The following is a 14371-nucleotide window of genomic DNA, read 5'->3' as shown; positions in this document are numbered from 1 at the left end:
TTTCTTTATTCCGTGATTTTGTCTTGTTTTCAAGAGGAAAACCCCCCGAATCTGAACATCTTTAAAACAAGAGATATTTACTTGAGAAGCAAAATTACATTTGATATTAAAGGGATAGTTCACCAAAAAAATTAAATTCTCTCATCATTTACTCACCCTCATGCCATCCCAGATGTATATGACTTTCTTTGTTCTGCTGAAAACAAAGATTTTTAGAAGAATATCTCAGCTCTGTAGGTCAATCCACACTAAAATGGACCGCTGAAAATGCATATCAGAGCAATGCAAGTGAAAGGGTACAAAATCTTTGAAGCTCAAAAAAGCACAAAGGCAGCATAGAAGTAATCCATACGGCTCCAGTGGTTAATTCCATGTCTTCAGAAGTTATATGATAGGTGTGGGTGAGAAACAGATAAATATTTAAGTCCTATTTTACTATACAGGGCATTCAGAAAGTATTCATATCCCTTCATTTTTTCACATTGTGTTATGTTGCAGCCTTATGCTAAAATGCTTTAAAATTATTATTTTTTCCCCCCACATCAATCTACACTACATACCCCGTAATGACAAAGCAAAAAACAGATTTTTGATAACTTTGCAAATTTATTAAAAAGAAAAAAATGAAATATGACACTGACATATGTGTTCAGACCCTTTGCTATGACACTTGAAATTTAGCTCAGGTGCATCCCATTTCTCTGGATCATCTTTGAGATGTTTCTACACTGATTGGAGTCCACCTGTGACAAATTCAACTGATTGGACATGATTTGGAAAGGCACACACCTGTCTATATAAGGTCTCACAGCTGAAAATGCATATCAGAGCAAAAACTAAGCCCAGATAAGGCATAGATCTGGGGAATGCTACAGAAACATTTCGGCTGCATTGAAGGTTCCCAAGAGCACAGTGGCCTCCATAATTCTTAAATGGAAGAAGTTTGGAACAACCAGGACTCTTCCTAGAGCTGGCCACCCGGCCAAACTGAGCAATCGGGGGAGAAGGGCCTTGGTAAGAGGGGTGGACCAAGAACCTGATGGTCACTCTTGTTGAGCTCCAGAGATCATGTGTAGAGATGGGAGAAACTTGCAGAAGGACAACCATCACTGCAAAACTTCACCGATCTGGGCTTTATGGCAGAGTGACCAAACGGAAGCCTCTCCTGAGTGCAAGACACATACAAAAAGCACCTAAAGGACTCTCAGACTGTGAGAAACAAGATTCTCTGGTCTGATGAAACGAAGATTGAACTGTTTGGCCTCAATTCCAAGCATCATGTCTGGAGGAAACCAGGCACCGCTCATCACCTGCACAATACAATCCCAACGGTGAAGCACGGTGGTGGTAGCATCATGCTGTGGGGGTGTTTTTCAGCAGCAGGGACTTGGGGACTGGTCAGGGTTGAAGGAAAGCTGAACACAGCAAAATACAGAGATATCCTTAATGAAAACCTTGTCCAGAGTGCTCAGGAACTCAGACTGGGCCAAAGGTTCACCTTCCAACAGGACAGTGACACTACGCACACAGCCAAGACAAAGCAAGTGTGGCTTAGGGACAACTCTGTGAATGTCCTTGAGTGGTCCAGCCAGATTCTGCACTTGAACCCAATTGAACATCTCTGAAGAGACCTGAAAATGGCTGTCCACCGATGTTCCCCATCCAACCTGACAGAACTTGAGAGGATATGCAGAGAAGAATGGCAGAAAATCCCCAAATCCAGGTGTGCAAAGCTTGTCGCATCATACCCAAAAAGACTTGAGGCTGTAATCGCTGCCAGAGGTGCTTCAACTAAGTACTGAGTTAAAGGTCTGAATCAGAGTATCTGAGTGGAGTGGAGCAGCAACAATTTCCCCTCCGCGCTCAAAGTATTCTTTAATCACTCCTGCTCCACTCCAGGTTGTCCACTTCCTGCTCCTCGCTCGCTCCACGATCCTAGATTGAGACACCCCGCTCCGTATTCGCTCCATGGCAAAATTAGCGCCTAACTACCTCTCCACCATAAAGTTATTTCAGTATGCTTTTAAATATCACAAACCTCCATGCAGAAGATGTATTAAATGAAAATAAATACACAATACTAGGAGAAAAGCTACAATGTGCTTTATTGGAACACTAACATGAAATTATTTTTATAGCTTACTTTTGAAACATGTCTGCAACATTCTCTGGATTTAATAAATTAAATAAATTACTAGATGAAAAAAACATTATTAGGCATAAACTTTATTTATTATTGCCTAATTATTGTCTGTTATTTTCTATTGTTGCACTTCTTTTAATTAACCTTGCCCTATAATTTTGTGAATGAAAAAAATTACATTTTCAGAATGTTCTACACTTTATATATATATTATATATATATATATATATATATATATATATATATATATATATATAATAATATCAGAAATTCCATCTTTCGTTCATGCCAATAGTGTTTAACACTGCTTAACACATGGTGAATTATTGCATTAAGGGCCGTTAACAGGTGTTGTGCCCGTGATCGAGCATTAGTGGAGTGCTCTTGAAGCAAGAGAAAACAATGATGCTCCGATTTTTTTAAAAACCTGCTCCTCGCTCCAGGCAAAATCATGACACTCCACTCCTCGCTCCGCTTCCACTCCGCTCCGCTCACATACTCTGGTCTGAATACTTATGTCAATGTGATATTTCAGTTTTTTCTTTTTAATAAATTTACAACTTTATCAAAAATCAGTTTTTTGCTTTGTCATTATGGTATATTTAGTGTAAATTGATGTGAAAAAAATAATAGCATAAGGCTGCAACATAACAAAATGTGAAAAAAATGAAGGGGTCTGAATACTTTCTGAATGCACTGTAAATTCTCCTCCCTGTCCAGTAGGTGGCAATATGCAAAAAGAATGCGAATCGCCAAAAGAAGAAGAATGTGAAAGTGAAAGTGGAGATTTATAGTAAAGTGACTTAAAAAAGGACTTCAATTTTGATCGTTTCCTATCCACATTGGCAAATAAGCATAAACTTTGTTAAATTTATCTGAAAACAAGACTTAATATGTCATTTTGTTTCTCAAGTTTTGTCCTATTTTTAAGGACGTCTAGATATTCTTACTGGAAAATAGACAAAAAGACAAAAATACTGAGTAAGAAAATTAATTTTGCAGTGTTATCATAATAAATATGTATAACACAAGTAATCATGGTGTCTGCATGAAAAGCATGTCTATGTCTTTTCTTCTAGCCTCTGTCTGTGATGGAAAGTCACGGTGCGTTAGATGGGTATGAGGTTTCTCACAGCACAGCAGAGGAAGACAGGTGGACAACAGTGTCTCTCCCTCGAGATGACTTTAGCTATCCCATCACCCTTAACAACAGCAGTAACATCACCATTGCCGTGGCAGCACGGAACCCAGCTGGTCTTTCCCAGCTTTCCACTATGACGGCACCCGTGTACAGAGCAGGTACACAGTGTTTTTGTGGGCCATATTTGCTTTTTAAATGGCATATTAATTTAAGTAAAGAACCTATTCATATAAAAAACTAGGGTTGCCAAAGTTAACACATTACTTTGGAGATTAAAGATGTAAAGAAGAGGAAAAAGTTTAATTCCATATGAAACGCATTCATCTAATTTGACATGAAACTGCTTCATTCTATTCTGGAATAGTCACAATTTTAGCAATTTCAATGTAGATCCAACTCATGAAACAATGTCATAGCCGAACTATCTTTAATCAATAAATGATTGAGAAATTTCCTTTGCGAAAGCCCTTTTTAACGGCTGATTTATTTATAATTGAAATCCAGATGGGACTTTTTAGCAATTATTTGCACTCTTTTGTATTTTGTAAAATATTACATAACATATTAAAAATAACAAATACTACCTACACTCCATGTGAGACACAATGAGAAGACTGGACTGCTGTGAACTAGTGGTAAAAATATTAGTTTCATGTTATGGTTTTTTCTTTCATGAAAAGATCAACTGAACACATTAAAACATTATGCACTATATGTTGAAAGGAAATATATATAAATCTAGAGGCATAATTTGTGATTAATTATGTTATCGTCAGAAAATCCTGAAAGTAGTCTTTTTTTTTGATAGCTCTTTGAGTATGTCTTTGTGTTCTTTTATAATATTGTATTATATTATCCATTTAAGTTCTGAGGGTGTTTTTAAAGATTTCCTGTTTCAGTGGCATACCCAAAATTAAAGTCTTATAACTCGACCAAAAAAAAAAAAAAAAAAAAAGAAAACTTTTCAAATGTTTTACTGATATTGATTATAATCAATTTTGAGAGACTAGGCCTAAGAAACTGCTGAAACTGCTTTTCTTATTTTTCTGATTTGACATTAGATACAGTTGTGCTCAAAAGTTTGCATACCCTGGCAGAAATTGTGAAATTTTGCCATTGATTTTGAAAATATGACTGATCATGCAAAAAAAACTGTCTTTTATTTAAGGATAGTGATCATATGAAGCCATTTATCATCACATAGTTGTTTGGCTCGCTTGTTACAGACACACAAGGTGACACACACAGGTTTAAATGGCAGTTGTTCGGGATACAAAGAAAAACCCACAAGTAACCTCAGGAGAAATACAGGCTGCTCTGGAAAAAGACAGTGTGGTTGTTTCAAGGAGCACAATACGACGATACTTGAACAAAAATGAGCTGCATGATCGAGTTGCCAGAAAGAAGCCTTTACTGCACCAATGCCACAAATGACAACACCTTGATATGCCTCACAGCTTCTGGCACACTGTAATTTGGAGTGACGAGACCAAAATAGAGCTTTATGGTCACAACCATAAGCACTATGTTTGGAGAGGGGTCAACAAGGCCTATAGTGAAAAGAATACCATCCCCACTGTGAAGCATGGTGGTGGCTCACTGATGTGTTGGGGGTGTGTGAGCTCTAAAGGCACAGGGAATCTTGTGAAAATTGATGGCAAGATGAATGCAGCATGTTATCAGAAAATACTGGCATACAATTTGCATTCTTCTGCACAAAAGCTGCGCATGGGACGCTCTTGGACTTTTCAGCACGACAATGACCCTAAGCACAAGGCCAAGTTGACCCTCCAATGGTTACAGCAGAAAAAGGTGAAGGTTCTGGAGTGGCCATCACAGTCTCCTGACCTTAATATCATTGAGCCACTCTGGGGAGATCTCAAAAGTGCGGTTCATGCAAGATGACCAAAGACTTTGCATGACCTGGAGGCATTTTGCCAAGACAAATGGGCAGCTATACGACTGCACGCTGTCATTGATGCTAAAGTGGGTAATACACAGTATTAAGAACTAAGGGTATGCAGACTTTTGAACAGGGGTCATTTCATTTTTTCTTTGTTGCCATGTTTTGTTTTATGATAGTGCCATTCTGTTATAACCTACAGTTGAATATGAATCCCATAAGAAATAAAAGAAATGTGTTTTGCCTGCTCACTCATGTTTTCTTTAAAAATGGTACATATATTACTAATTTTCCAAGGGTGTGCAAACTTTTGAGCACAACTGTACCTCTGGGTGTAAATAAGGTGGCTCTGAAAAACTACTTTTGCTTTGTTCCCAATCATGTCTTCAGTAATTGAGTAAAATTATGTGTTGATGCAACAAAGCAATTAAAAGTTATAGCATTACAAATATTATTTATCAGTGTGTCTAAAAGCATCTCCATACAAATAAAGCATAATAATTGTACATAAGAACTAATTACACATGCAAACACAATAATGACTAAAGGTTTTTATAGCATGCAGACATGATTTATGTAATGAGATTCTACAGAATGAGTTTCATTCTGTGTCATTTGAGGCATCATTGAGTCTGTCATGTGCTTGGCGCATCTCCTGGTGGCCATATGTAATTAGTGTGATTGATCACATGACTCTCTGCCCAAATATGGAGGACTATCACCACTGGTTGGAGCAATCTGAACCCAAACCAATTGGCTTAGCATTCCATGATGCTACAGCATTTCCAATAACGTAATCTACCTATTTTGTGTTGGTCAAGACTGTAGTTATTCATATTTTTATAAAAATAAAAATAAAATTCTCATGGGCCCATCCAGGGTTATATTATATTATATTATATTATTCATTAATTATGATAATCAGTAGACAGGCCTTAAAAAATGAAGCAAAAAGGCAACTAATTCAAGAACTACATGTTTGATCTTCCTGTAGATTCTCAGGTGTCTGTTTCTGAGCTGTTGGGCACAGATGGAGGATTCAACCTGTCCTGGCAGCCTTATGCCAATGCAAGCAGAGGGTACGTGGTGGAGTGGGTCCCCTCTGGCTGCAGTGATCTTTGCCCTGTTCACTGGGAGAAAGTTCCCGAATCAAACAGCAGCATCAAGGTGCAGTCAGGTGAGCATTGAAGAGTCTTTTGCTAATTTTCTTTCTAATAAATGCCACTTGGTTTGATATTTTGTTATCTAATGCAATGACATTCAGACATTTTAAGCGTGGCTTAAGTATTCAAATACTTTTAGCAGCCACTATGCACTAGATTTATTTATTTTTGTCATTGGAAAACTTGATGGAATTTCAATGTTTTTCATGTCTTGTTTACTTCATGACTGCACGTTTTCATTTGTGCACCTCGTTGATTTATTCCTCCCTGTTGATTTATAGTTTCCCTGGAGGCGGGAGTACGGTACACAATATCTGTGTATGTTCTCTCTGCTGGAGCTCCTGTACTGCTGCAACGATGGCATGGATACACACAGGAAATGAGTAAGAGGACCATTGCTGATCACCAGTAATAAGACGCTTTCACACATATTACTTTGGCTGCACATTTGGGAAAAAATTCAAAGAATTTTTAAAAAGAACCTGTTGATGAAATGCTGGCAAACCAGCATAACTGTTTTGTGGTTGTGTGTGAATGGTAGTATTATGTAACACAAAATCTGTTGCTTTTATGAATAAAAGATGAGATACCTTTATTGGAAAAATGTATCAAATTGTGTGAAAATGTATATAGTTATATATTTAAGGGGTTAGCACACTGGACGCGTCTGGCAGACAACATGGCACGTTCTAAAATTCGAAACAGTTGTTTTCTATGAATGTACGCAACTCGCACCCAAATCATTATCAAAGGACATAGATTATTTACTCTAGCCTTGTTCATTATTGAAGAAGAGAAAAACCTTGATAACTTTTGTGTGTACTGTCTACCACCTGAACCGCATCAACGTGCTCTGTGTTTGATACCTGTGCCGTGTCCTGGCCGCAATGCGCTGCGGCGTGGCGCTTGTCGTCCGGTGTGCAACCGCCTAAAGTCTTATAGTTTAGCTATGCAGTTTTAGTTTTCGTTGTCAGCTCTCTAGATTTTTCTAGAGCATGGCCTATAATCCATATATGTTTATGTTTTATGATTATTGGTCACTGTTTGTATCTGAATCGGTTTCTTTTGCTTTTTCTTCTCTAGTTCCTTCACAGTCAGTGGGTGAACTGTCAGCCAATCAGGTTGGCCCTGATGTGCTTTTGTCATGGAAAGCCATTGCGATGGAACAGCAACGAGGCTTTATACGTGGATACACCATCTACCTGGCAAACGCAACACGTCTGGAACTCATTGGTAGGTTTCGCAGCACATTCAGACACGTGTTAGTAGAAACAAACATCTGCTTATACAAATAGAACTGCATTATTTATACATTTCTTATTAAAGGGTTCATGACGTACTCTTTTTTTTTATTATTTATTTATTTATTTATATATATATATATATATATATATATATATATATATATATATATAATTTTATTATCTTCACTGAGGTCCACTTATAATGTTAGTAAAGTTTTTTTTTTTTTTTTTTTTTTTTGCACCAAACAGTCACAATTTAGTCATATATAATAATTTTCCACCCTGCCTCTGGCCCTCTGTCTAAAGCGTCTAAACGCTGTCCTTTGGCCCTTTAAAAATTCAACGTATCTGTTGTGATTGGCTAACATCATGCAGCTCTTCCAATAGAGCGCAGCAGTCTGGTTCTGGAAGTAAAAATCCCATTCATATATCCCATAGACTAATTGATTTTCAACAATAACTTATAAATCTTAAAAGACAGTCCTACTGTGAGCTACGAGGTTGTTCATTGATCGTATATGCTTCCATTGAAGCCATCCGTTCAGAATTCATTATAAACAACTACATTACCCATGGTACAGCAGAGAAAGATCCACCAATGAGAGAACCCCTCCCAACAAAACCGGCGAATACGTGCATTGGAACGACCGCCCACTCCCGTGATCCACTGTGAATGATGTAATCGAGTCGGTCTCCCTTCACCCTTAAACTACTTATATATTTGTACATATCGGAATATTTTGCAATAAACGCAAAATATATTGTTTCTATACTTATAATCAACAACCTAAAATCAATAGTTTTATATATTCCTATAGTTTTTTTATTCAATGATATCGTTCACAATGGTTTATGGGATTGTAGTCTGTGCGCTCATGAAAGACTGTAAGTAAAAATCCTTGTACCTTTGTCTTTATGTCTGATTTTCAAAAATGTTTTGCCTCAAAACAAAGTTTGTGATTTTCCTTGTGAGCTGGTTGGTTTGGTTCATGGCTCACAACTATTTTATGAAGGATTTTATTAAAAGTCTATGGCAGAAATTAATGGGGAAAATACTTCCGGAACCCAGACAGCTGAAAAAGTGGGTGGGTTGAACGAACTCCACACAACATTGTAAAACTACATTTCAGGGCTAGTACATAATGTACAACCAACATATTTCATCTGAATGTACCAAACGGTTCACTCAAGCACAACGTAAACGATAAAACAGTCATGACATTTAAAAAACATTCGTGAATAAAATTTGTTACTTACGGTTTTTTTGTCCAATAGTCCAATTTAAACTGCCCCATCTTTCAATAACCTTGAATCATATTGTGAATATATTCTGCAAATGTTATTCAAATGCATCAAATCGATCAAAGACGTTGTGACGAGGAGAAGGGCGTGGCCGGGCCATGATGGAGCACGGCCGACGCTGAACCAGCTGATCGGCGGGAGAGAGAGATAAGGGGCGGCTGGAGACGCCGGTTCAAGAAAGCGAGAGACGCATGTGGCCACGCCCTCCTCCTCATCACAGACGTCCATCAAGTGCATGTATACCAAAGACCAACAATTAAAAATAGCACAGATGGGTGCAAAAACAGTCCAGGACGCCTTCAAAACAAAACAGCAAGACATCACAGCTGAATGAAACACAATGGGGGATCCTGGTTGGAGTTATAACTTGACATTGCATCTTTTAAAAGTGGTGCGAGATATATGAAAATGGTCAAAGCCTTCGTCTAGTGCACATTTATGTAGAAAAACATTTAAATCCAGATAGGCACATGAAGGTGTCCTGTGTAAGTTTACTTTGGATGAATCTCCCATGACAGGCCCCATCTCTCACCTCTTCGCCTGTGTGACTGACTGAGCACCAGTGGGCGGGCCAAGGGTGCAATGACGGAAAAATAGGTGTTGATGTCTTGCTGAAGAGGTCATATGCAGATGTATTGTCATAACTTCCACAAATTTATGTCTTTATAGTTAAAATAGAAATTTAGCATGAATTGTAATATTTTTACTTATGTAAACATAAGTAAAAATGCCTATTAATAAAAATAATTTAAAAATATATACACCGATCAGCCACAACATTAAAACCACCTGCCTAATATTGTGTAGGTCCCCCTTGTGCCGCCAAAACAGCGCCAAATACTCAAAAACAGAAATACTCAAACCAGCCCATCTGGCACCAGCAATCATGCCACAGTCCAAATCACTGAGATAAAAATGTTTCCCCATTCTGATTATTGGTATGAAAATTAACTGTAGCTCCTGACCTGTATCTGCATGATTGTATGCACTGCTGCTACATGATTGGCTGATTAGATAATCACATGGATGATTGTTGGTGCCAGAGGGGCTGGTTTGAGTATTTCTGTAACTGCTGATCTCCTGGGATTTTCACACACAACAGTCTCTAGAATTTACTCCGAATGGTGCCAAAAACAAAAAACATCCCGTGAGGGGCAGTTCTGTGGATGGAAATGCCTTGTTGATGAGAGAGGTCATCAGAGAATGGCCAGACTGATTTGAACTTACAAAGTCTACGGTAACTCAGATAACCACTCTGTACAATTGTGGTGAGAAGAATATCATCTCTGAATGTTGTTCTGAGATGCGGGTTGGAGCTGTTTTGGCGGCACGAGGGGGACCTACACAATATTAGGCAGGTGGTTTTAATGTTGTGGCTGATCAGTGTATGTTTATAAAGGAAAATAAATATTAATAATTCAAATAAAAAATAAAATATTTAAATAAAAAATAAAGAAATAAAAGTATAATATATCAGTAAATATAAAATATGTATAAAAATAAGCATTTAAAAATACATATTTAATACTTAAGTATTTTTATTCATTATATCTGTTAATAAATGTCTCTAATTGTTGTGTTCCAAGGTAATATGTCCGATCCTAAAGTGAGGTTATACAGGGTGAGGAGTTTGTCTCTGGGGTCATACAAGTTTATTGTAAAGGCTTACACATCAGCTGGAGAGGACACCGGATCTACTGTAGCCATTAAACTGGAGATGGACAGTAAGTCATTATATTACTCTTTCAGATTAAATTCTGCACAGTATGTGAAATTCATATATTTGCCAAAAAGAGGGCATTTTTAAGTTCCACAAATAATTTTTATTCTCTAGTTCAGTTCTTCAGAAAGCCATCTATGTACTGCTGCTTTAAGGAACACAGAAAACAAAATAACTGATCTGAACAACCTATTATGAAACATTAGGAACTTTTCTTAATTGCCTATGAACCATATAGCAACTACAGTGAAAAATGTTTCTTTATAATAAGAGAGTTCTTTGCAATATATATATGTATGTATATATATATATATATATATATATATATATATATATATTGTAATGTATATATATTTTTAGAGTATTTCATATTTATGATTAAAGTCAAAGCATGTTTTCATTTTTAGAATTGTTTAAATGGCACAACTAGCTACTTAGTAGTTCTTCAGATTACCTTAATATCATAGATAACAAATGAATATACTATTAAAAATATAGTTATAATATTCTCTTACTTCTGTTCTTACCTACAGCTGACATGTTGGTTGTTGGTATTGTGGTGTCGTTAGGCGCCATGTTCTGCTGTCTGATCCTCATCAGCATTTTCTGCTACAAGAAGAGAGAGTGGTACGACTGTATTATGGTGGTTTATTGACATTTCCATCAAGATATATATTCTGTAATATCCAGATGGCTTATAATATTTCTGCTAAAACAAACTTTATTCTTTCCATTTGAGCGAACCTATCATACTCAAAAAGACTCGAGCAATGCACGGGTCATATAATTCTCATTACTGCAATGCCAAAAATCTCCACTGCATTGTATGTTTTGCGAATAAAAGATACATTAAATTGTAAAATACAATTAAGTATACATCGTTGTAGTATTTGTTGTTTTGCCATTAATTTATGCTGATTTTATTAAAAAAATCTTAAGACCCTGACAGGATTATTTTCATTACTGTATTACAGTTATTAGGATGTTTGTTTTTTTTTTTTCGCATTACAGTAATGAGAATTTAGGGAGGTCTTAATGGTCCTAAAAATAGGCCTCTTTATGGTAAAATATCATTTTGATATTTTCATTTGATTTAGGGGTGAACTATAACCCGAACAGTTTATTGCGAGAATCACCCAATTAACCTGTTGACCTGATGGTTTTTGTATTTATTTAATTATAGGGTAAACAAAGCATTTTATCCTAAAATTCCTGGACCTAAAGTATCTGGAGACTGGTCCTCCCCTCAGGTATAATTTGTTTTATTTCATTTCTTCCTCCTCTCCCTCTTCCTCACATGTCCTCTAACGTGATTGTTGTTTGCGTTTAGGGTCCCCTGGATGTGAAGCCCTCTCCTCACAGTCTGGTCCACATCGAAGAGACTCCAGAGTGGGAATTCAGAAAGAAGGTTCTGGTTCCGGTGCCAGAGGAAGAGGAGTCTGAGAATGAAAATATTGAGGCAGACACCGACGAACCCACCTTCCTGAGATACTACAACCAGGTGGTTGGTGACAGTTCGCACAGTAACCATATTTCAGACTCATCTGGTTCTTCAGCCGCCTCTGTGGGCTCCACGCAGACTGAAATCACCTACACTGGCCTCCAGAGCCCGACCTCCTCACAGGGGGCTTACGGTGGTGGAGGTTACAAACCACAGATGCAGTCTGCTGCAGGTCCAGCTGAGCCACAACTCGAATTTGTTCCAGACTTCCAAGAGGAGAGCTTGAATATGGGTTATAAACCCCAGTGTTCCAGGCAGTTTGACTCTCCTGACGTGGGAAACATTAGCGGTTCACTTGGCAGCCCTACATCTGTCACATCATCCCAGTTCCTTCTTCCAGAATCTTCAGAGGAGAAACCGCAGCCTTCCAACACCTGGTTCCACAATCTTCTCTCTGGAAAATCCTGAAAACGCACTACTTCAGCATTTCTTTTCCACTTCAATTCGTGCTCTTCACCTTTGAGGTTGTTTTTCAGTTTGGTCCCTTACTGGAAATCACTCACAATTTATGTAATCAAACATCACTACTGTTTGGGACTTGTGTTACTGACCAGAGAGGTGAAGTACTACTGAAGAGCTGGAGGTAGTTGTATCTTCTGATGCTTGCTCAGAACAGTTTGATGTTTACCTCTAGGGGGCATCCGTTCATACTACAGGGTTCCTGTCTTTTAGCAACAGTAGCTTTAGACTTTTCCAGTTTTATTGGTGTGGTCCCAGAAAATCTACATTCTTGCGGCATTTCAGCGTTCTTTTCTTGTTGTAGCACTCAAACATGAGAGCTCAAAAAGTGGACAAAATGGATGGATTCGCTAAATTTGGCGGTCAAAGTCTTGTGAAAATGTCTTGTTTGATCAAAACCAATGCATTGATGGTTTGTTCTCGACTACTTTTTGCATTCATATTTGAAAGTCCTTACGCAGCCTAAAGCTATAATCTCACTGTTAATCACCGTGTTTTACATGTAACGAAATGCTGATAACTATAAAAAAATCAGTTCATTATAAAAACCGGACAGTCAGGCATACAGCGTTTACATGAGATTATGAAATTATCAGATTTTTCAGATTATCAGACATAAAAATGTAAACAGACATGCGCACATTAAATAAGCCGTCAAAAGGGTTTCGCTTCAATTGTTTATGACATTTCCCCGATATAAGAACATTGCTTAAGGTGTTTACGTGACCTTTTATGTTGTCAACTTGCTTGTTTAAGAAATGTTCCTGGCTCAAAACAAGTTAAATGGATAGTTCACCCAAAAATTAACATTCAGTCATTGTTTACTCACCCCTGTGTTGTTATAACCCTATATGACTTCCCTCGTGACATGGGACGCACAAGCAAAAACTCAGTTTATCTAAAAACAGGCCCACCACAGCAATAGTGACAACAGAGCACAACACTGCTGTGCAAAAACCAGAGAACAGAACTTACTAAAAATGTCTGAAGAGTTTGTAGTCGAAGAATAGATGCATTTCTATGCCCAGCCTTATTTTTTTCAACCGGAGTTCTCAATCAAAGAGAGAGATGGAGTAGGCGGGAATGTCTGTCACCTCTTCTCCATTGTGAACCGGTGAGTATTTGTGACAGACCTGAAGAGAGTGAAACCTCCACAAAAACATTTGGTAGGTGTAACATTCTGGGCCAAAATCAAGTAGTGATTTTTTTTTTAAGCTGCTCATGAGATGCTGGCTTAAATACACTGTTATGAGAGTTTTTGGATCGGTGCTAGTTCACAGCGGATGGAGTTACCCGCGTAATGCCGAAAACTGAAAACAAGCTCGTCACAACTGGTTAGTACAAAAACTCTGATCAACATAGAAAAGATACTTTTATCGTGTGTCATTTGCCATCAGGTTAGGACACAGTGTGACTATGGCTGCCTGTAGCCTCCTCTACATTTCTGTTTGATTTCCAAGTATTCCGTAAAAAAAAAAAAAAAAAAAAAAAGGCTGGGCATAGGAATGCATCAATTCTTCAACTACAAACTCTTCAGATATGTTTAGTAAGTTCTGTTCTCTGGTTTTGTGTGCAGCTGTGTTGTGTTGTGTTGTCACTGTTGCGGACCTGTTTTTAGATAAACAAAGAGTTTTCGCTTGAATGCCTCAATTTGCGAGAGGGCTGAGTGAACTGCTGCTCTCGTGCCCTATCATGAACACACGTGCACAGGAGATCAACGGTCAGTGAACATTTTCACTAAATAATACATGAAATTTCGGTTTGTTTCTCAACAAACCTTATCGTATGCTTTCAT

The 14371-nt window shown here is 37.7% G+C and overlaps 1 protein-coding gene across 1 annotated transcript in view; it reads left to right on the top strand.

Annotated features, from left to right (window-relative positions):
• The window catches only part of LOC127424124 (leukemia inhibitory factor receptor-like), a 46579-nt gene extending 32498 nt beyond the window's left edge, over nt 1-14081 (top strand). The window contains exons 11-18 of the mRNA XM_051669041.1: nt 3223-3442; nt 6182-6364; nt 6632-6733; nt 7434-7583; nt 10483-10620; nt 11150-11243; nt 11800-11866; nt 11947-14081. Coding sequence (XP_051525001.1) covers nt 3223-3442; nt 6182-6364; nt 6632-6733; nt 7434-7583; nt 10483-10620; nt 11150-11243; nt 11800-11866; nt 11947-12525 — 1533 coding nt within the window. The 3' untranslated portion in view covers nt 12526-14081. The remainder of the gene's footprint in view (nt 1-3222; nt 3443-6181; nt 6365-6631; nt 6734-7433; nt 7584-10482; nt 10621-11149; nt 11244-11799; nt 11867-11946) is intronic.
• Nucleotides 14082-14371: the final 290 nt, after the last annotated feature.

Source organism: Myxocyprinus asiaticus, chromosome 3 (assembly GCF_019703515.2).
Source record: "Myxocyprinus asiaticus isolate MX2 ecotype Aquarium Trade chromosome 3, UBuf_Myxa_2, whole genome shotgun sequence".
NCBI lineage: Eukaryota > Metazoa > Chordata > Actinopteri > Cypriniformes > Catostomidae > Myxocyprinus > Myxocyprinus asiaticus.
Note: the sequence above shows the minus strand (reverse complement) of the source record. Positions and strands in the feature narration are given on the sequence as shown.